This window comes from Medicago sativa, chromosome 5 (genome assembly GCF_051527215.1).
Source record: "Medicago sativa cultivar Bolivia chromosome 5, Bolivia_mono, whole genome shotgun sequence".
NCBI lineage: Eukaryota > Viridiplantae > Streptophyta > Magnoliopsida > Fabales > Fabaceae > Medicago > Medicago sativa.
The window spans coordinates 10,737,633-10,758,432 of record NC_140753.1 but is presented as its reverse complement, the minus strand read 5'-3'; the positions used below and the strand labels follow the sequence as shown (position 1 = coordinate 10,758,432).

Genomic DNA, 20,800 nt, shown 5'->3' with positions numbered 1-20,800 from the left:
CATGGCTGCATTGCAAGCAAAAACTACTTTCCTCGAATTTCGTCGCTCTAAGCCTCGTACCATCCATCATTATCCAATTAAAATTGTCAAAAAATAGGATGACTAGGACTACATTCTCTTGCCAAAACAAGGTTTCAACCTACAATCTAATGCATTTTAAGGTATTAATTAGTTTGGGTGACACTATTCATTCAACATTCGTGAATTAGAGTGGACTTAAAATGATATTTTTGAACAAAAAAGTGAAATATGGAGATGCGGGGTATCGATCCCCGTACCTCTCACATGCTAAGCGAGCGCTCTACCATTTGAGCTACATCCCCATTTGATATTTTTGATTCCACAGTTCCTTGTACATGAAATAAAACACAATGGCGCTCCACCATTACATGAAATATAACTTGGGCGTTTCTCTTAAATGAGCCAAAATTCTTAGTTTTATGATGGTGAGTACCGAGAAGAAAGCAAAATCAATCAACTTTCTTGATGTTAATGTTGGCATGATTGCTCAAAAGGCGAAGGTATTCGATGATGTCAATATATAATATAACGAAGCTACAAATTGCATCAAGCTAATATGTAATGTCACAAGATGGCTCAATATGGGAATGGCTAAAAATTCACCCCATAAATTGTAAGACACTTTTCATGGTAGTCAAACATAAAGTACTTGGGTTTTTTTTAAAAAAAAAAATAAAAGACTGTGAAATTAACCATTCATCTTTGAAATTATAGGATTTTTTTAGTCATGAAATTGGAAAACTGGAATCTCGATCACAGCCAAGCAAGCAGCAAGCAGCAAAGCCTCTAGCAAGTCAGAAGTCACTACTGGGCTTTAGTAAGCCCAATAACGAGTTTAGTAATCTTTGCTAACTAATTAGCGCTATTTACTAAACGCACCCCTTATATAAGTCATACTTATATATTTCTCTTTTGACTGTTCTTTGTGTGTGACCCTATAGGTTCTAGTCACGTTGGCAATAATATTAAATCTAATATTTAATACTATAAACAATGAGCGGTATCTAGCAACACATCATTGCTACCCAAGTGACAAGAATGTCAAGTGATCTGACGAAACCTTTCCATGATAATACTAATGTGTACAATTACTCCTTTGTCTCGATATCTTTATTGATCCCAAGGCATAGATATTGTCACCCTTGTATAGATCAATGTTTATATTTCTTGATTCCAAAATATACTGAATAACGAATAAGTCCAATATCTTATATTGACTTAGTTCGGCATGGCCATGCAGTTTTACAGTCATATTTCATCAAGAGGCCTAAAGATATATCTCCTGTTTATGAGGAGGGACAAATCCCATCTAGGACACTCATGTCCCTCAGCATGCTTCATCAAGTACCCATCAACCAACGTTATGGTTATCCTTTTAAAGACAACGTTAGAATGGCAACAAAGCACTTGAGTCCACATCTAGGGATCATAGTGGTTTCAGGTCTAAGAGCGATATACACTATTATCATTGTGAGAATATCTTATGACAATTGCATAACTTACTATGTAGTATTCTCACGGCGGGTCAATCCAATATAAATATTACTCCTAATATTTATATCTATGTGAAGACTTGATAACTCTTTATCCATGATCTGTGAGATGTGATCATCAGTCTACCCACATAATAGTCTCTATGCTTTAATGATATCCCACTTCTCAATAAAGCTTGACTACGGATACTTTAAGAATAGCGTTCTTTACGTAATGTAATCTCATGATTATGTCACACTTAATATTCCATTACATGAACTATCTATTCTAGGGACTTTATTATTTTGAAACATAACAAAATCAATAAAGAAATGCCTTATTATTATATATATTCACAATATATATTTATATCAATATCATGATACAAAGCCAAACCCAATCAATTTTGATTGGATATTAGGGCTTACTCCAATAATCTCCCACTAGAACTAAAAGCCAATCAAATATTAACTCAATATATATATTGATCAAGTGTTAGCATCAAGCACACCCTGGGCATGATACTATTCTAGTAGATAAGGAACTCTTTCCTATGTTGGTAGGTTACACTTCTTTCAATTTCCACTTTCGATCTTCCATCGAAAAGAAATTGAAGTGTCAAAGTATACATTTGGATTATTGGTGAGATCAAGTATTCATTGCTCGCAAGATTAAACCAATTTCACCTCAGACGGGATCAATGGAATCCGCAACGCAAGAGACACATGGTTTCGCTCAGTTATGAGCTAAACAATCCAAATCATATATATTTGACATCTGTAATAGAAACAACAACTATTTGAAGCTTGTACTTTTACAAATTTCATAGGTTATATCCTAGCATATACTGTACACTGATATGAAAGTCAACAGCATTGTAACTCATTTACAACGTTTCTTTCATCCGTGTTCAAGAAACAATCCAATATCCTTTAAGACATCCAAGGATATTCTTGAAGGTATTCTAGTGTCGAACACTATAATCAATTTTGGTACATATTAGAAATAATTTTCTAACCATGTCTTACATGTGTAGATGAATTGTTTTGGTGACTAGTATGTCATCTACATACTCCACCAAACTAATATAAATGCTCCCACTAATTTACTTGTGTGCACAAGATTTCTTTATTAATCAGAGTTTTCATAAAACTTCATTAATAAAATAAACAATTCAACTTCGAGAAGATTTTTACAACAATGGCAATTGGGATCGTTAGATTTAAGCATTGCGATGATGTAATGGTTTCGTCATGATTTGCATCATGAGTTGCATGAAACCATATACAATCAATCGCATCTTATGGTATACATAATACCATCCATGTCAGTTTTCTAAAAGAAAACTCACATTCCAATATCCATATATGGTCTGTGTACATAGATTCTTTATAAGATCCCATGGCATATAGCCACTTCTCAAAGTTCAAGTCATTTAGATCTTGTGCTACTCAAACTGATGATTTAACAACAACCCTTTGTTGAATCAACTCGTGTTCCATTCATAGAGAGATGTGTATTTTGTGTTACTTGACTTAATTCAAGTTCTACATCACTCCCACTGGCTTCTGTAGGGACATACTCATTAAAAAGGAATACTCCAGTTATAATGACAAACAAATTTTGTCAAAGAAGATGTAGAAATGATATCCTTTAGTTTCCTAAGGATAGTTACACAATTATACATTCATTAAATTCGAAGTTTAGTTTATGTAATAAACCATATAACCTCAAATTATCATAAAGTCAAAACTAGGTACTCTTACCTCCATATCTAATATGGTGTCTTTATGATTACTTAATTGGAACTTTGTTGTGGGTGAAGAAAAACTGTAATTTAATTAATTTCAAGAGTCTTTGAGTTATAATCTAACTATTTTAGATCAAGTCATGTCAAACATAAAACGATATAAATAATAATTATACTCATTAATCAAGCATTTACCATCACGACTTACTCATATAGTCTTTATACTTTTCAAACTTATTCCTTTTACTTCATTGTTAAAATCTTTGAACAATTTCAAAGTCTTCTTGAATCGTGTCAAATACACTTTGCTTCTCTACTAAATGATTTAGTAATGTTAGATGAAGTAATAGAAACAATATCTAGCAAATATGTTTAGTTCTCCATATACATCTCATATGTATATAAACTCAAATAAATTACGTGCCCTTTCACCTTTGTTGGTGACCGGTGTACTAATCTATTTTTGAAAAGTGGGGCTCACATCCTTCAAATGATATAAAATCAAATGACTCCAATAGTCCATATCCATGGATTTTGGAAATGTGAATCACACTTGTTTGTACTAAACGTTGATGTCAATAATCTACAAAAGGTTCAAATCTCATTTGATCCTCTTTTCACATAAGTTATAGACCAGCTTATCAAGATCATGGAACTCAATTCCATTACATGATTAACACACTTGTATAGAAAACATTATTTGGATAATAGGACAACATTTGTCTTTTTATTCAACTACACAATCATTCTCTTGTCAATGCAAGATATATGATTTGATGCTTCTATTTTATATGGAATTTAATAACAATTATTTGGTTCCATATCAAGTTAAATTTAAGTCCAAGCATTAGCTCCTATGTCAATAAAACAATTTGTTTCATTCTAGACGTAAGTGGACTTCACTTATAGTTAATCTCCCGCTTCTTTAGAACTCTCTATATTTCAACAAATATGAGACTAATCATCAAATATCATATACTTATGATGCAGAAGTAGAAATTTAACTTTCTATAACTATATGGGTAGATAAGAAGTCTTACTTCTATCTTATATTTTGACCCTTTCAAAACTACGAGCAATTTTTGTTTTTCAACTTTTGAAATAATTGCTTCCCCTTTTTGCAACCGTGTTTAACCTTTCAAAGGTAGAAAAACAGAATTTGAATTTTATTCTTATCCATGTACATCTACTTGATAGGCTTAAACTATTCATCTTATAACATTGAGGTTGAATGATCATATCATTCTCCATCGTCGTTACCACTATGAGATATCCTATATCTACTCATTTGACCCAATGCTTATGATAAGCGTTGTTTTTCAAATATAGACATAGAAAGTTGCTAGGAAATAACTGCTCGAGAATATACAGTTTTTCTCATTCTTAAGAACAATTCTTAAATTTTGTACCAATTCAGAAACTCTTTTCTGAAAATTTTGTTCTTCATAAGAACATTAACCCTTTAAAATCTCTAAATACATAAAGGATTAGACTTATAGACATTTCATATAGCTATAATTATTTTCAATTATAAATCAAGAATAACCACTTATAACTTCCCTCAACCCATATTGTAACTATGGTGGTAAAACGGATCAAGTTCATCGAACTATCCTTTTTAACTCATTATTTTAGATAAGTTGAGTCGATGTTTTAAATTCGATTCTCTTAAATCGGTCCATCATATTTTACCCATTGAAAAAGTGGGGCAAGAATGGAGTAGACATGTTGGACCGCAAATTAGTTTTAAATGAAAATTGTTAGTATTTTTTTATTGAGAAATTATGTGAATTAAACGCAAAATTGTGTGTTACTCTTAATTATTTTGTTAAGAGTTTGTTTTATTTTAGGTTAGGTTGGAGACGGGGTCTTTTCATCATTTCAAAACCCCACATCACCCATCATTCTTCATCCCAAAAACCCAACTCTCACTTCTCATATTCTACACAAGAAAAAGAAAAAAAAACAAAAATCACATATCCAAAAAAATAAAATCATATTCCAAAAACTCTTCACCGTTTCACATTTCACATTCCCAATTCTTCTCTCTCATAATGGGAAAAGGAGGAGGTTGTGTTCCGAGCAAGAAGAAAATCCCGCCGGTAACAGAAACAGAACAATCTCCGCCGCGAACCACCGCAACTGAATCCAACGACTCCGATTCAATCCAAGAAACATCGATACCATTACAAACAACCGCCGCAAATCTCAAAATCTTCATCGTCTACTACTCAATGTACGGCCACGTAGAATCCTTGGCAAAGAGGATAAAGCAAGGCGTGGACGCGATCGAAGGTGTGGAAGGGGTTTTATACAGAGTACCTGAGACATTGTCGAATGAGGTTTTGAACACGATGAAAGCGCCTGTGAAAGATGAAACGATTCCGGTGATATCGCCGGAGATGCTGACAGAGGCGGATGGTGTTTTGTTTGGGTTTCCGACTAGGTATGGGTCTATGGCGGCGCAGATGAAGGCGTTTTTTGATTCTACTGGGAGTTTGTGGCAGGGGCAGAAGCTTGCCGGAAAACCCGCCGGGTTTTTCGTTAGTACTGGGACTCAAGGAGGTGGTCAAGAAACTACTGCGTAAGTGTTTCTTCCTTTGGAATTTGATACTGGAATTTGGTGTTAGTTAAATTGCTATGAATGTGATTAATTTAATTTAATGAACATTAGTAGCATGTGCATGTGAATGTATATAAAGATTTTGTCATGCCTTAAACTTTGAGCTAATTGTTGCTATAATATATACTGCGAAACATTATCACGATGAAACACTAACACAGACACCTGACGTGTTGACACCGGTAATAATATTTAAAACATGAAATGTTGAATGTAACTGGATGTGTAGTTGTGTCAGACACTGAACACGTCTTTGATGTGAAGTTATATAGAACTTGATTTTGTTTTGAGTAGTGCGAAGGTGACCGTTTTGAAATTGTGTTTGCTTGAATAGCTAGCTTGCTTTTGCATTAGATGAAAGATTGGTTTTGATGTCCAAGACATTGTATGAATTGTATATATCATAATTCATAATGTAGATCTGGAAATATGAACATAGGCTTTTCAAGTGATTTTCTTAAACATGTATGTAATGTATGGTCTGTAGTCCTGATATTTATATTCAGAAGCATGTGTTAAGTGCTGTTTCTTGTTTCCAATAAGATGGATTTAGCATGGCTTGTATTCAATTTTTATACTGCATAACATTTTTGTTTTTCAGTTGGTAAAAGGGGGGAGAGAGTGAGTGTTCTTATATATTTTGTCATTGCGTACTCCTAGTATGATCCCATGGGATGTTTGTTTTCAAGATGAATGGTGTGTAAGAAACATCTTTACTTGCAACATAGAAAATTGCTTAGCCTTGGTTTGTTCCCGCGGTGTCACCATTTGGTGAATAGAAGCTTGGATTTCCTGCTTCTTAAACCTGTGGTGATTTCCACATTAGGACACAGGATTCCTGCCAAAACGTGGAACCAAACAATTAGCTCCATAAGTTATATATGATATGCAATGTTTCTGGTCCAGTGTTGTCAATCGAGGATTGGGGGGAAAGAGCAGATTGTTAAAATTCTGCTACGCAGTAGTGTTATAGCGCCACAATAGCCGCTATTTGACAACATCTTGTACTAAATAGCGTATTGTGGAACAATAGCGGTTTGTCCAAATTCCGCTCCTCTAAGGTATAGCGCCACTACAGCTATTTAACAACTCTATTATGGTCATAGTTAATGGGGAACTTTCTTTTAACTGATGATTAGTGAGCAAACGAAAGTTCCAATGTATTCTTGAGTTTATGTGAGTTGCATATTATTGATGGTTCATATTCACACCTAGATTATCAATCTAGTGAATTTTCAGTTATCATGTGTGGATAATATCAAAAGATGGTTATATAAAGCTCCTGGTAGTATGCAAAGCTTATTAAGTGATGACCACAGTTGGCCAACAATTTTTTTAAAAGTTTTCCGTAAAATAAGTGCAAAAAGATTTCACTTTACTCTTTTGATGGATTACATTGACATGTTAATTGGAAGCTCTTGTAGACATGCAAATGAAGTTGTATTTTAGGAATGTGTTTGATTGAACTATTGAAGTGCATGTCTGCTGCTTGGAGTCCACATTTTTCACTCTTCTAGGATGAAGGATTTACTTTAGAGGGAAAAGTGAAAGTTATAACCCTTAATTTTGACTTGGACTATTATACATGTACATGTTCAACTATTATTCATTTCTTGTATGAAAGATTAAAAAATAATCGTAATCCTCTTTTTATTTATTTCTTTAACATTGCAATTTCTACATAAAAATATTCAATGTTCCTTATGAATAAAATATATAATCAGATAGAGCTACTTTGAAATTCCCTGTGAAATCAGCATGGGATATAACCACTGCAGTTTTTTATAATTTCTTGCTATTTTTATCTAAAGTGAATCATCAATTTAGAGAAGTAAATTCCTTGAAATCTAATGAGCATCGTATATTCTCTGCTAATTCTAACAGATATTATTTCACTCCACCATGGAAATTAGAAAGCTCTCTTCAGTAATAGTGCTCAAAAACATTATCAAATACTTACTTTTGTGCTTTTCATTGCAGTTGGACAGCGATCACTCAGCTGGCGCATCAAGGAATGCTGTTTGTACCTATTGGGTATACATTTGGACCCGGAATGTTCATTGTGGATTCCATTAGAGGTGGTTCTCCATATGGTGCGGGAGTGTTTGCAGGTGATGGCTCAAGAGAGGCCAGTGAAACAGAGCTGGCACTAGCTGAACATCAGGGCAAGTATATGGCTGCCATAGTCAAGCGGCTTGCCAAGTCCTGATGCTCTTTTCTTGATATCATTCTATTATTGTTTGTCATCTGTGTGATATGTTTTTACCTTTCTTTGCTGTCAAATTGATTCTGGCTTTTTTTCCATTGTATTGGGACGAGGAATGACAGTTCTGTTGCATGCTGTCAGTTTCAATTTTGATGGGGATAGGGATATCCTCATGTTCTATAGGTCTGCGATGTTCTGGATGTTGTACATGTTCCTAAATATACATCAAATAGTAATGTGAATTTGTGTATCTTCATATCCATCCACTTTTTTTGTTTGGTAAAGAGGGGGCCAAAGGCTCAAATCAAACTACAAATGAACTCTCCTAGTGGTAGTTAAACCCATAACATCCTTGAGAAGGTGACTGTACCCAGTGGAGTATCTTGAAGCACTTGCAGACCATGTGGTTGAGAGTGAACAAAATTTGCATGCCAATCTCCTACTGTTTGCATGAGTAAGTCTCACCTCCCAGGCTCCTACTGGTTGAGTATGAACTGAATCATACTCCTATATTGATGGTGATGACAACATACATGCAAAAATCAAATAGATTACTTGATATGTGAGAATCAGCTTCAATCTGGATTCAAATTGTGTAGTCACAGGTTGTATATGCATGTATCTCGGCTTCCGATCAAGATTGGATGGTCCAAATTTGAAGCTCGATATTTTACAAACTGAAAAAAATCATACTTCAAAAATGCAAAAATATCATACTCTTTTTTTAGGAATCATACAACACTCTATAAGTTCATATTGTACTTCCATAGACAATCATAAATTTATAGCTTCAATGTTATTTATGCTAAAAAATATGGTCTCCTTTTTATTTTGGTTCCACAAAAACTGTTTTTTTTAAGGATGGTTTCCAAAAACATTTATTTCATCTTTTTTTTTTTAAAGAACATTTGTTTCATCTTGTTTCCTCATTTATGGAAATATGTACGGTCTCTATATCTAACTTTTATTCGCACATCTTATCATTGTACTATTGGAAGAAATCCAAATTACTTTTTTTTTTTTGAGGGAAAATCCAAATTACCTATTTCTTCATAAGATGTACAGAAATTATTTCAGATAATAACTTGTATGCCAAAATTTGTTGAGATAATCACGCCATCCAATTTTTCACATCTTATCTTATCTCTAAACAAAATATTTTTACCAATACTTTTAATCAAAATAATTTTAATCAAGACAAAATTTTAATAAAAACTAGTATTATTTGTAACTTATATTTATGAGTATTTTTACCAATACTTTTAATCAAAATAATTTTAATCAAGACAAAATTTTAATAAAAACTAGTATTATTTGTAACTTATATTTATGAGTAAACACATCTGCACATTATAAAATTTATTTTTAGTAAACGTAAATTATATATAAGACTCGTTTGTTTTTTTTTGAGGGAAATATAAGACTCGTTTGTTAAGAATTAAGAAAATTTATTTCATTATTCAATAATTTAGAAAATATTTTCCTAAAAAATTATGTTCTAAAGTTTTTTAATAAAAAACAGAATAAACTTTCAGTATGTTGACCCTTGTTTTCTCTCCTCTAAATGAGATTCTATTCAAATTAAATTTAAATCTTAAGATATACCGAAGTTATTGGAAATTTGAAAACTAACTATATCTTTAGTTAAATATTTTTGTCTAAAAACTTTTTTTTTTTTAAATATCTACAACTTCTCCTTAATGATCTAGACTTATTTTCAAATTTAAATTGAAAGCCACATAAATTAAACTAAAGTAAAGTAAATAGTTTAGAATAAGGACTTATTTGAATTTATGAAAAACAGTTTATACGCATTAATAAGATTTTATGTTAATTCATTAGTTTTTACGAAAAAATTATCTTTATAAACAATTTTTTCACAAAATATCTTGACAAACATATGAATAATAAATAGTAATAAATAAAAACTTATTGTCTTTCCACCGATTGAAATAAAAGAAAATAACAATCTTATCAAATCAAATCAAATTAATTTTATTTATACTGTAATTGGGTGGAACAAAATCGATGGGTTAAAAAAAAAAGATAAAATCGAAGTATTAAAAAAAGATATATTATTAAAAAAAACTAAAAAAAAAAAAAAAAAAATCTTTTTGTAACTGATACACCTGGAATAGTGGAAGTACATGTAACCAACAAATACTAGAATCTATATCTCTATAAGAACATGTCATCAAACATCACTTGTCATCATTTGTAACACAAATACTAAAATCGAAACTCATCAGTTCAGCGGTGAGACTTCTGAAGCAAAACAAAAAAAATGGCAGACACACTCTCTGCTTTACGTTCTTTGATGTCTTCTCACTCTCCACCTCTTCATGCTTTAGTTGTTCCTTCTGAAGATTATCATCAGGTTAATTAATTAATTAAATAAATTAATTACTCAATCATCGATTTTCATTATCTTTTCAATTATTATTAATTCTTTCTTCTAATCTGATCTTTTTATTTATGCGATCATAATTGTTGTAATTTGCAGAGTGAATATGTATCTGCACGTGACAAGCGTCGTGCATTTGTTTCTGGATTCACTGGAAGTGCTGGTTAGTTTCAATTCAATCCATAAGCTTTATGATACCTTTTGTTTTTTTGTTGAATCATATATTAATTTAGGGTTTAGAGAATTGATTATATTTGTTTCAGTTTCTAGGTTTCTCTATTTTTTTTGCTTCAGCAGTTATAAATTATTGGAAATAATATTAGAAATTAATAACCATAGATTCAGAATATTTGTATATTCATGTATTTTATCCTTATTAATTTATCTTATAAATAAATATAAGCTGTATGCATAATACATGTCTATATGGACGTAATATTTTTTAATTTTTTTTATGAATCTAAATTTCATTGTTTGAAGTGAATTATTTCTTGTGATGATATAATCAGATGAAAGTTTGTATTCAAGTTAGAATAATAGAAACTCGAACAAACTACTAACCAACTCTAACAACCTGATATAACCACTTGATTGATGATAAGCTGCTATGCTTATGGTTATATCAGACTCGTAATGATTACTTATATTCCTATGAAGCACAAACATACATACATACACTGTCACGTCAACACTGATAATAATTTGAGAAAATGACAGTTCAAACTTCAATGTAATCACATGTGTCAGTGTTGTGCCGGTGTCCAACGTCGACACGTATCAGATACCAGACATGCTTTTGATCAAAAGTTTCGGCGCTATAGAACTTATTACAAACTATGTTAGTGATACCTTATTATTACTGATACTCACTCAAGCTATTCAAAAAATTCCTTTTCTAAACCTTTTATCAACTAGGTATTAGAATACACATAGTCCTGATTTTGCTTTGTCTGTTAGCTCGAATGATCAACTAGCTGCAGACATCTTTATTGATTTGACATGTCCTTCATGATCCATCTTAAGAAGGAATGTTTGAGAGAGCAGTAGAAATTTATAATTAGATTCATGTATCTGTTGTTTGGTGTATGTAGGATGCAGCGTCATTATTAATTATAACCTAAAACGTAAATTAGGTTTATATTTATTTCTGGAGATATATGAATGTGTAATTGTTGAGTTCTATTCATTCAAGCAATTCAGAAAAAAAGAATTCATTAAAATTCTATTAACCTTTCTCAAGTTGAATAATTGGTTTCGGTGAAAGTAATTCATGTTTCTATAAGTTTGAAAATGAATTAGGCTTTGGTTGCTAGAGTATCATAGTGTGACTAGTCAATAATTAATTATCAGCCTCATATTTGATTCACTCTCAATGGTTCCTATGGAATGCATCCATATTTTTCTTTCTTGTTTTTCATTTTCTTATTAAAATGGCATTCAGGTTTGGCACTTATAACAAAGGATGAAGCACTGCTTTGGACCGATGGACGTTATTTTCTGCAGGCTGAACAACAACTTAGTGATCAGTGGAAGCTAATGCGTCTAGCTGAAGATCCTGCTGTAGATATCTGGATGGCTGATGTGAGTGTTTAGAAAAGCTTTTTGTTTTTTTATGTATGCGCTATTTTTAAATATCAACACTAAAGACAAAATTTAGGTTTAAATATCAACACTAAAGACAAATTTAGGAGATGATGTTGTACATGGCATTGTTGATATGGTGTCCACAAATAGCTTCTCCTTGTTTAGGTGCTGACCAAGGTTGTTTGTGCTTGCTTTATTGTTAAAAAATTAAAGATAAAACAAGAGGATTTGGAAGAGAACTATAGAGAGGTGGGAAGAGAAGGCACATATGTCAAAATAGGGATAAGAGACTTGAAACTATTAGAAATTTCAAAAGCAAATAATATCCTAGACATGAAGACAAGACAATGTTGTAAATTAGTCTTGCCTCGTCCATGAATTGCTGCTGAGTGGTCTATTTTCTATTTATCTCATGTTTATAACTGTGATTTTTTTTTATATGGGATGTTTGTACTGATAAGTCATTTCCATTTACTAGAATTTGCCAAAAGATGCAGCAATTGGGGTTGACCCTTGGTGCATTTCAATTGATACTGCTCAAAGATGGGAACGTGCTTTTTCCAGAAAACAGCAGAAGCTGGTCCAAACAACTAAGAATTTGGTTGATGAAGTATGGACAACACGTCCACCTGCAGAAATTAATGCTGCCGTTGTACAACCATTAAAGTTTGCTGGTCGCTCTGTCACAGATAAGTTGAAAGATTTGAGAAATAAGCTTGCACAGGAGCATGCTCGAGGAATAGTTTTAACAGCACTCGACGAAGTGAGTGTATCCTCTTAATAGTTTGTACTTTTGTGTTTCTTTCCCCTTACAGTTTTGTTTTTTAATTAGAGGATATTTTCTGCCTCAAACGTTCACCCTTTTTCATGCTAATTTTTTTTTCATTTTATTCGATGTCATCCAATACAGGTTGCTTGGCTGTATAATATTCGTGGAAAAGATGTGGCATACTGTCCTGTTGTTCACGCATTTGCTATTGTGACATCCAATTCTGCCTTCATTTATGTGGACAAGCGAAAGGTGTCTATTGAGGTCAGTTTGAGTAGCCTCATTAGCTCCAAATTTGTTCCACCGACTGTTTGTCTTTCTTAGAAATATAAGAATGATAGCCCTTTATTTCAAAATTTCCAATGCTACTCATCTGAAGCCTAGGGCTGTAAAAGTACCGGCAATAGAACTATATTATATCAAGTTACTATTAGTCTATACTGTGCTAAAACCATGACAAAAATTCTTCTACCTTAAATATGTATATAATATAGTAAGAATGGTACAATATGAACCAATGAAAATTTTATTCGTGGTTGAACTAAACTGAAGTTTATTTACGTGGGAAGATTAAGAATGATATATTGGCAGAGTTTTACTTCGGTTAATGATCTTTGTATCTTCGGATTGGAAGATGCCACTTTGGTAACACAGCTTATTAAAAATTGTGTTTTTTGCCAGGTTAAAACTCATTTAGAGGAGAACGGAATCGAAATTAAAGAGTATACAGAAGTAAGCTTAGATGCGGCATTGCTTGCGACTAACGAGCTTGATTCCATATCTACTGTCAAGGCTAGTTTAGCTGAAGTTACGAAGCAATCTGAAAACAGTGAAACCAATAAGAGTGTAAATGGTAAACATCAAACAGTAGAAAAGAGTAGCAACCTCATATGGGCTGATCCAGCTTCATGCTGTTATGCTCTATATTCCAAACTGAACCCTGATGCAGTTGTCTTGCAGCAATCACCTCTGGCTCTTCCAAAAGCTTTAAAGGTTGTATCATGTATGCTTATACTCCTTTACAAATGACATTTGATTGTTGGCAAAGTTGAGAAGTTAATGTGAAGTTTTCTCAAAACAACATTGCTTGATAGATTAGGATGCTTCAATTACATTGATACATATGGAAGACTGTATGAATGATGGCTGACTGTTTTTGACATCCCTTAAGTTTATTATCTTAGGAAATTGAGAAAAATATCTGAACAACTAATTTAACGAGCCCTTATCTTAAAAAACTTTTATATTTTGATTTTATCACATTCAATTTCACTCACTGTTAACTTCTTTATTGCTTGTAGAACCCAGTGGAATTGGATGGGTTAAGAAAAGCCCATGTTCGGGATGGTGCGGCTGTTGTGCAATATCTTGTTTGGCTGGATAATAAGGTTTGCATTTGGATCTTTTGTCTCTAGATATATTTAATTTTTTGGATGAGGGCATTTAGTTTATTTTCTCTCTATTATTATATTTTCCTTTTTCCTTTGAATCGGCCAAATTATACAGCAAGATCTGAGGTGTCGGTTCAATGTGCAGATGCAAGATATTTATGGAGCATCTGGATACTTTTTGGTGGAGAACACCGTAAAAAAGGAGAAACCTTTGTAAGCATCCTCTTGTGACACTCTCTAACATGCTCTTTCAACACTTCATTATTGAGCGAAGTTCATGTGAACTCTATTAATTCATAAGTGGGTCCAATCAAATTGAGAGTGGGATCCTCATATTTTAGTTAGTCCAATGTAGACTTACCTAAGAAATAGGAGCAGTGATGAAAAAAATGCATTAGAGAGAGTTATTAGCATGGTTCATCCTCTCAATTACGAAATGTCCTAAACTCTAACATGATTAATAATTTAATATTATATCACCTTGTGAAAATTAAGAAAAAATTGGCCCAGGTTGGCATTTGTGACAGTGGAAAAAAAATTCCCACTATAAAATTTTTCATGAAAATTAACTTGCCGTCTATCAGAAGAATATTGTCTAAGTGAAATGAATAAGATTTATTTTTACTTTTCTTAATGGTGATGGCGATATTTTTTCTGATTCCTGAAAATGATTAGACCCTTGGAAAATCTTTCATGTAATTAGCTCATTATGCATTTGCATCAGTAAAAGTTAAATCATACAGTACACTCACAGAAGTTTTCAAACTATGGCAGGAAGTCCTTGAAATTGACTGAGGTGACTGTAAGTGACAAGCTTGAAGAATTTCGAGCATCAAAAGAGGTGAAGTCAACTAGACAATTAAGTATTCTTTTCGATAAGGTTTTTTTTAGCAAAAAAATTGTCAAAGAAAGAGCACTCGTGGAGATGCCAAAGATTTTAACCTCTGAAATAACCATTTGAAAAAGCTGTTTCAATCTTTCCCAGAAAGCTGAAAATTTATATTTTTTCAAAAGTTTGTTAAGCCCATTCTGTGAAAGTAGTGACCGACCGTTTCAGCTGTTGCTTATAGTATTTCTTCAGATTCTGACCATACCATGCAGGAATCACACATTTTCAACTTCATTTTACCGTCATATTTGACTACATTTTCTCAAGCATACTAGAATTGAAATTTGACTGCATTTGCTTAGTATATATTGTTTGAAGACAATAGAAACGAAGTTACAAGGAAAAATATTTCTTTCGTATAAACTCAAAGAAATATGAATGCATGGAAGTAGATACGTTTCAATGTTGTAGAGAGTATGCAGTCTATGTTCGATTCTAACTCTTTGTTTTCTAATCTGTTTTCAGCATTTCAGAGGATTGAGTTTCCCTACTATTTCCTCAGTAGGCCCAAATGCAGCTATTATTCATTATTCTCCAGAAGCAGAAAAATGTGCTGAGCTTGATCCAGACAAAATTTATCTTTTTGATTCTGGAGCCCAGGTCTGTATAGTATACATTATTGAAAATTGCTGAATAGTGAACCTTACTCTTTTGGTGTATTTTAATCATGGTATCCAGTTCTGTATACTGATAATTTGTTGTGTGTTTGTAGTATCTAGATGGAACAACTGATATTACACGAACCGTTCATTTTGGGAGACCTTCGGATCATGAAAAGGCTTGTTATACAGCGGTATGTACTTTTTCTAATCATTTAATATCCAAGTTTTTTCCCTCAACAGGAAGTGAGATTTTGATTTGGGAAACAAATTGAGAAATTATTCTCCCATCCTTTTGGCTAGCAAAAGCCTTCTATAACATTTAGTATATCACACTTCAGTTATTGTCCCGCATTCCCAATTTTATTTATTCTCTGAAGGGGATTTATGTTAAGCTGCTTGATTTGCTGAACTTGGTGCAGGTCCTAAAAGGTCACATTGCTTTGGGAAATGCCAGATTTCCTAATGGAACAAATGGTATTACAAAGTTTTACTCTTAGGTGTCAAATTCTTTGGGCATAATTTGCGTTAGTTGCCATTTCAAACACGAGAACTTAGCTACTTTTTCCCTTTTTAAAATTCTTGTAGGTCACCAACTTGATATTCTTTCTCGAATTCCTTTGTGGAACTATGGTCTTGATTATCGACATGGAACCGGTCACGGTATTGGGTCCTACCTGAATGTCCATGAAGGTATAGTTTAACTATCACAGTTTACCCATTCCTTATTTTGATTCTATTTTCGATTTCTTTTCGAATTCAATTCAAAATGAGAATTTAAATTAATATCACATAACATGTGCAGGACCTCATTTAATCAGTTTCAGAATACGAAATGTACCATTGCAAGCTTCCATGACTGTTACCGACGGTTAGTATTAGATTTTGTTATAGCCTGTGCTATGGCCTATGGGATTGGCACACCATTTATCTTTTTATCTTTTCTTTTTTCAATTTATTTTACTGGCCATTTAAAAGTCAACAAATGTTCGATTATTCTTAATGTTATTCGGTTTTATTCATTGGAACTGGTTTTCAGAACCTGGTTACTATGAGGATGGAGCATTTGGGATAAGATTGGAGAATGTGCTTGTTATCAATGAGGCTGATACAAAATTTAATTTTGGCGATAAAGGTTACTTATCGTTTGAGCATATTACCTGGGTAAGTCCTAACCTGAGCATTTGATGACATTTTAACGCGGGTCAATAGCGGTTTGTCCAAGTTCCGCTATGCTATAACATTAGTACTATTGTTAAGATTCAGCTGTCACTGACAATAGAATGTTGTTTCTCGTGTAGGCACCATATCAAACAAAGTTGATTGACCTGAACCTTCTAAATCCAGAAGAGAAAAATTGGTTGAACTCCTATCATTCCAAGTGTAGAGATATTTTGGCTCCACATTTGGATGAAGCTGAAAATGCATGGTTGAAGAAAGCCACAGAACCTGTAGCTGTGTGAGCTGTGTTTTGAGTTGAAAAGTTAATAAATTGCATTGTTTCAGAATAATATATATGTGCTGTCTTATGTATTCATATTATTTATATTTATATTTAATGTAATATAGATTTTAAATAACCTATTGGGATGACTATGCCTTCAAATTAGCATACAGCGTGTACATTTAATCTGTTGCTCATCATAAAAGTGTTAGGCAGTTTGGATTTGCTAAAACGAACGGAGCGGAATAGAACAAAATGGAATGGAACAGTGTCTATTCCACAATTTGGGATATTTTTATGTTTATGATGGAGCTGAATAAATTTCTCATTACATTGTTTGGCTACTTTATTCCACTTTTACCCTTATTTATATTAAAAAAAAAAAAACTATTTTGTAGAATTAAAACTTTTTTTTTAATTATAAAAAACATTCTTAAATTTTTAAATTTTAAGTCTTTGACACTGATCTTTGGCACTTATCTTTAATTTTTAAACACTGTTCTTGTGACTGGCGTTTTCATACGTAAAGACCATGATTTTGATTCACTTATGCTGCAAAAAAAAGGAAATCAATAGAGTGTAATGGAATGGATGTCACTAAATTCTACTCCATTCTGTCTTACTTTAATATATTTAAATATGAGTATCAATGAAGTTTGACTCAATTGATAAGAAGTTAACCTATCTACGAAATTGTAGGAAACGTTCCTTGAGGTCTACTCTGACCCATTTGGAGCTCAACTTGATACCATTCCATTCCATCTCATTTCATCCAACTCCATCAAACATGGGAACACTCAGCTACAAACCCCAAAAGGTTTGCGCATGTGTTGAATTACCTATTCACTCGCTAACCGTTCTTTTCTATTCACTAGTAGTTTCATCATCAATATCATCAACCTATTATTATTGTAAATACGATGTTGGAATCTTGTGTGTCACCTGAAAATTCACAGTACCAAGTTTTATTCCAAGATGCTCTCTTGCTTTATGGCTCGTAATTGAGTGTGGCCAATTTTAGGTAGCTGTTAAGATGAGTGGTTTTCCTCAGTGTAGAAAGAAGACAATGTTGCTTTAAGTTCTTGCGTATAGTATAGGACATTACTTGAACCTTAAATTTACTCTTATAGAAATACATTTTATTTACTACAAAAGTTAGCATTCACAATAGCTTAAAATCTTGGGGCGTTAAATTTTGTTGGATTGAGCAATATTGACCGGGATACCTCTTATTTGATTTCACATATCACTTTTGTTTAAAATAATAAAAGATACTCCCTCCGTCCCGAATTAATTGAGCCCTTGACTCATTTCACACTATACGTTATAAAAAATGTTAAACATAATAAAAAAACACCTAATATATTATCATATTTTTTAATTGACTTACCAAGATGTATTATCTATAAATAATATTATCTAAAAATATGTAGCTTTCATAAGAGGAAAAAAAATTACCAACACGTGTTGTTAAGTTATCGTGAAAAAAAAGGTTATCGTAAGAAAAAAAAGTACGAAAAAATCTATACACAATGTTATTACGTTATCGTAAAAAAAATAAACATTGGAGAATTATCGAGTAATTTAATGCAATGGTTAGATGCAATTACCAAAATATTAATTATAAAGGATAAAGTTGAATTTTGCTTTGAAAAATAAGGGTAAAAATGGAAGAAAAAATGAGAAGCTAAAAGCTATAAGCTCAAACGCTACTTGAAGTAGCTCCTGAAATAAGCTTATAAGCTCCTGAAATAAGCTATAAGCTCGTTGTAAAAAGCGTTACCAAACAGAGCTATTTTTTGTCAGACGAGCTTATAAGCTACTCCCTCTGTCCCTATATCTAACCACCCATTTGACTTTATTTTTGTCCCTAAATCTAAACCCCTTTTCAAATTACTAGATGCATTTATTATTTTTTTCCTAAACATATACAAACAAAGGACAATATGGTAATATTAACACACAAAACATACATAATAATTACACTGACAGCTTTTCTTAAGAAATGTGAAAAAAGCAAAGGGGGGTTACATTAAGGGACGGAGGGAGTATGAGCTAAAAGCTAAAAGCTCTTTTTTGGTGTTACCAAACAGAGCCTTATTAAGAAAAATGTATAAATAAAGGGGAAAGTGGAATATATTGAATTGGGAATGATGAAAGTAGTATTAATTAGAGTTATAAATGGGAAAAAGTGGAATATATTGAATTGGGAATGATGAAAGTAGTATTGAAAATTGAAATAGCTCAGTTATTTTGGGACACTTTTTTTTAGTAAATGGCTCAGTTAATCCGGGACGGAGGGAGTAAGATAGTAAAATCACTAATTCACTTTAATCAACAATTTGTCATTTAGCTGATAGAGTAATTTATCTTGTGTTGACTCTCAGCAATTTTACTCTCAGCAATTTTAATTACTTTTAGACATAATATTCATGCAAAAAAATAAATAATTACTTTTGCAAGATGTACGTTTCCAACCATGAAGCTTATAAAGATGAATCTTTGATATAAAATGGAAGATGGTTTTCTTGCATGTATTGTAACTGTTTATATGAAAATTGATACTCCCTCCGTCCCGCAATAGATGACCCATTTAAAAATGTGTAATTTTGACCTAATTTACTTTGACCATATTTTTCTACTAATATACAATGATAAATAATATCATATAAGATATCGTTAGATTTGTCTCGATGAGTATTTTCAAAATATCAAATTTTCGTAATTTTTTCTAATATATTTTTCAAGATATTTAAGCTCAAAATTATGCATTGGCATGCGTAATAAGGTTAACTGTGTCAAGTATTATGGGACGGAGGGAGTACTAGAAAGACATTTACTGTATAAAAAGTTATGAAATTTATGAAAGACTTTTACCAAATTAAGAATTGAATAACATCATGATCTCGATTGTTGGGTGTTTTTAAACTTTTTATGTATTCATCACTTTTATGGATGTATGAAGTTTTATTTTTCATTAAACTAAACAAATACAAGTGTACCTTATAAAGTTCAAGGGTTTAAGGTTTTTTTTTACAAGCATCGACAACAAACCTTCTGATTACAATACCATACAAAATTATGCATGATCTTTTGGTTCTCTCTAAGCATACAATTAACTTGGATATCAAAGTGCCTTGGATGTATCCTCCCATTCCACTTGATTTAATTAGGTTAGAAGTAAATTATAAACAATATTTTTTTATGAAATTTTGATTTTTTATTAAAATTATATATATTTAGTCTGTGACTTTTAAATAGTAACAAACTATTCCACCACCACCCCTAAAAAAAATAGTAACAAAATATGTTTATCTTTTACCAACAATATAATAAATATGTTAAAAATTCTTATCTTTTTCAATAACATCGACAATGTAAGATTCTGAAAACAAATTTGTTTGAGGGTATAACTGAAATAATAAAAAATTAACCCAAAAAAACCATGTATATTGTTATAGATATTTAGAAGACAAACTTTATAATGAACAACAAAGACTCTTTTAATAGTACTAATATACATTCAAACTTAATATATAATGTAAATAATATACGATAATAAATTAACTCACTTGAGTTACTCTGATGATGCTAACTTGAGACTTTAGATTGCGCTCCTCTTCAAGGTCTATGTATCAATTTGGGTG

General features: G+C 32.2%; 2 protein-coding genes and 1 non-coding gene across 3 annotated transcripts; 2 read left to right on the top strand and 1 right to left on the bottom strand.

The window, feature by feature from the left end:
* Positions 1 to 250: 250 nt before the first annotated feature.
* On the bottom strand, positions 251 to 323 carry TRNAA-AGC (transfer RNA alanine (anticodon AGC)). The gene has a single exon. It is a non-coding gene; the product is annotated as a tRNA-Ala (tRNA).
* Positions 324 to 5,098: 4,775 nt separating this feature from the next.
* On the top strand, positions 5,099 to 8,335 carry LOC146919937 (Quinone reductase family protein). Its single transcript, XM_085713325.1, has 2 exons — positions 5,099 to 5,828; positions 7,848 to 8,335. The coding sequence occupies exons 1-2, from the start codon at positions 5,299 to 5,301 to the stop codon at positions 8,074 to 8,076; spliced, it is 759 nt and encodes a 252-aa protein (XP_085569451.1). The 5' UTR covers positions 5,099 to 5,298; the 3' UTR covers positions 8,077 to 8,335.
* Positions 8,336 to 10,283: 1,948 nt separating this feature from the next.
* On the top strand, positions 10,284 to 17,385 carry APP1 (aminopeptidase P1). Its single transcript, XM_085713324.1, has 16 exons — positions 10,284 to 10,450; positions 10,577 to 10,640; positions 11,919 to 12,058; positions 12,540 to 12,824; positions 12,972 to 13,094; positions 13,512 to 13,823; positions 14,132 to 14,218; positions 14,367 to 14,434; positions 14,996 to 15,062; positions 15,576 to 15,710; positions 15,823 to 15,903; positions 16,132 to 16,186; positions 16,298 to 16,402; positions 16,515 to 16,580; positions 16,749 to 16,873; positions 17,011 to 17,385. Exons 1-16 carry the CDS (start codon positions 10,358 to 10,360, stop codon positions 17,170 to 17,172), a joined length of 1,968 nt encoding a protein of 655 aa, XP_085569450.1. The 5' UTR covers positions 10,284 to 10,357; the 3' UTR covers positions 17,173 to 17,385.
* The last annotated feature ends 3,415 nt before the right edge of the window (positions 17,386 to 20,800 follow it).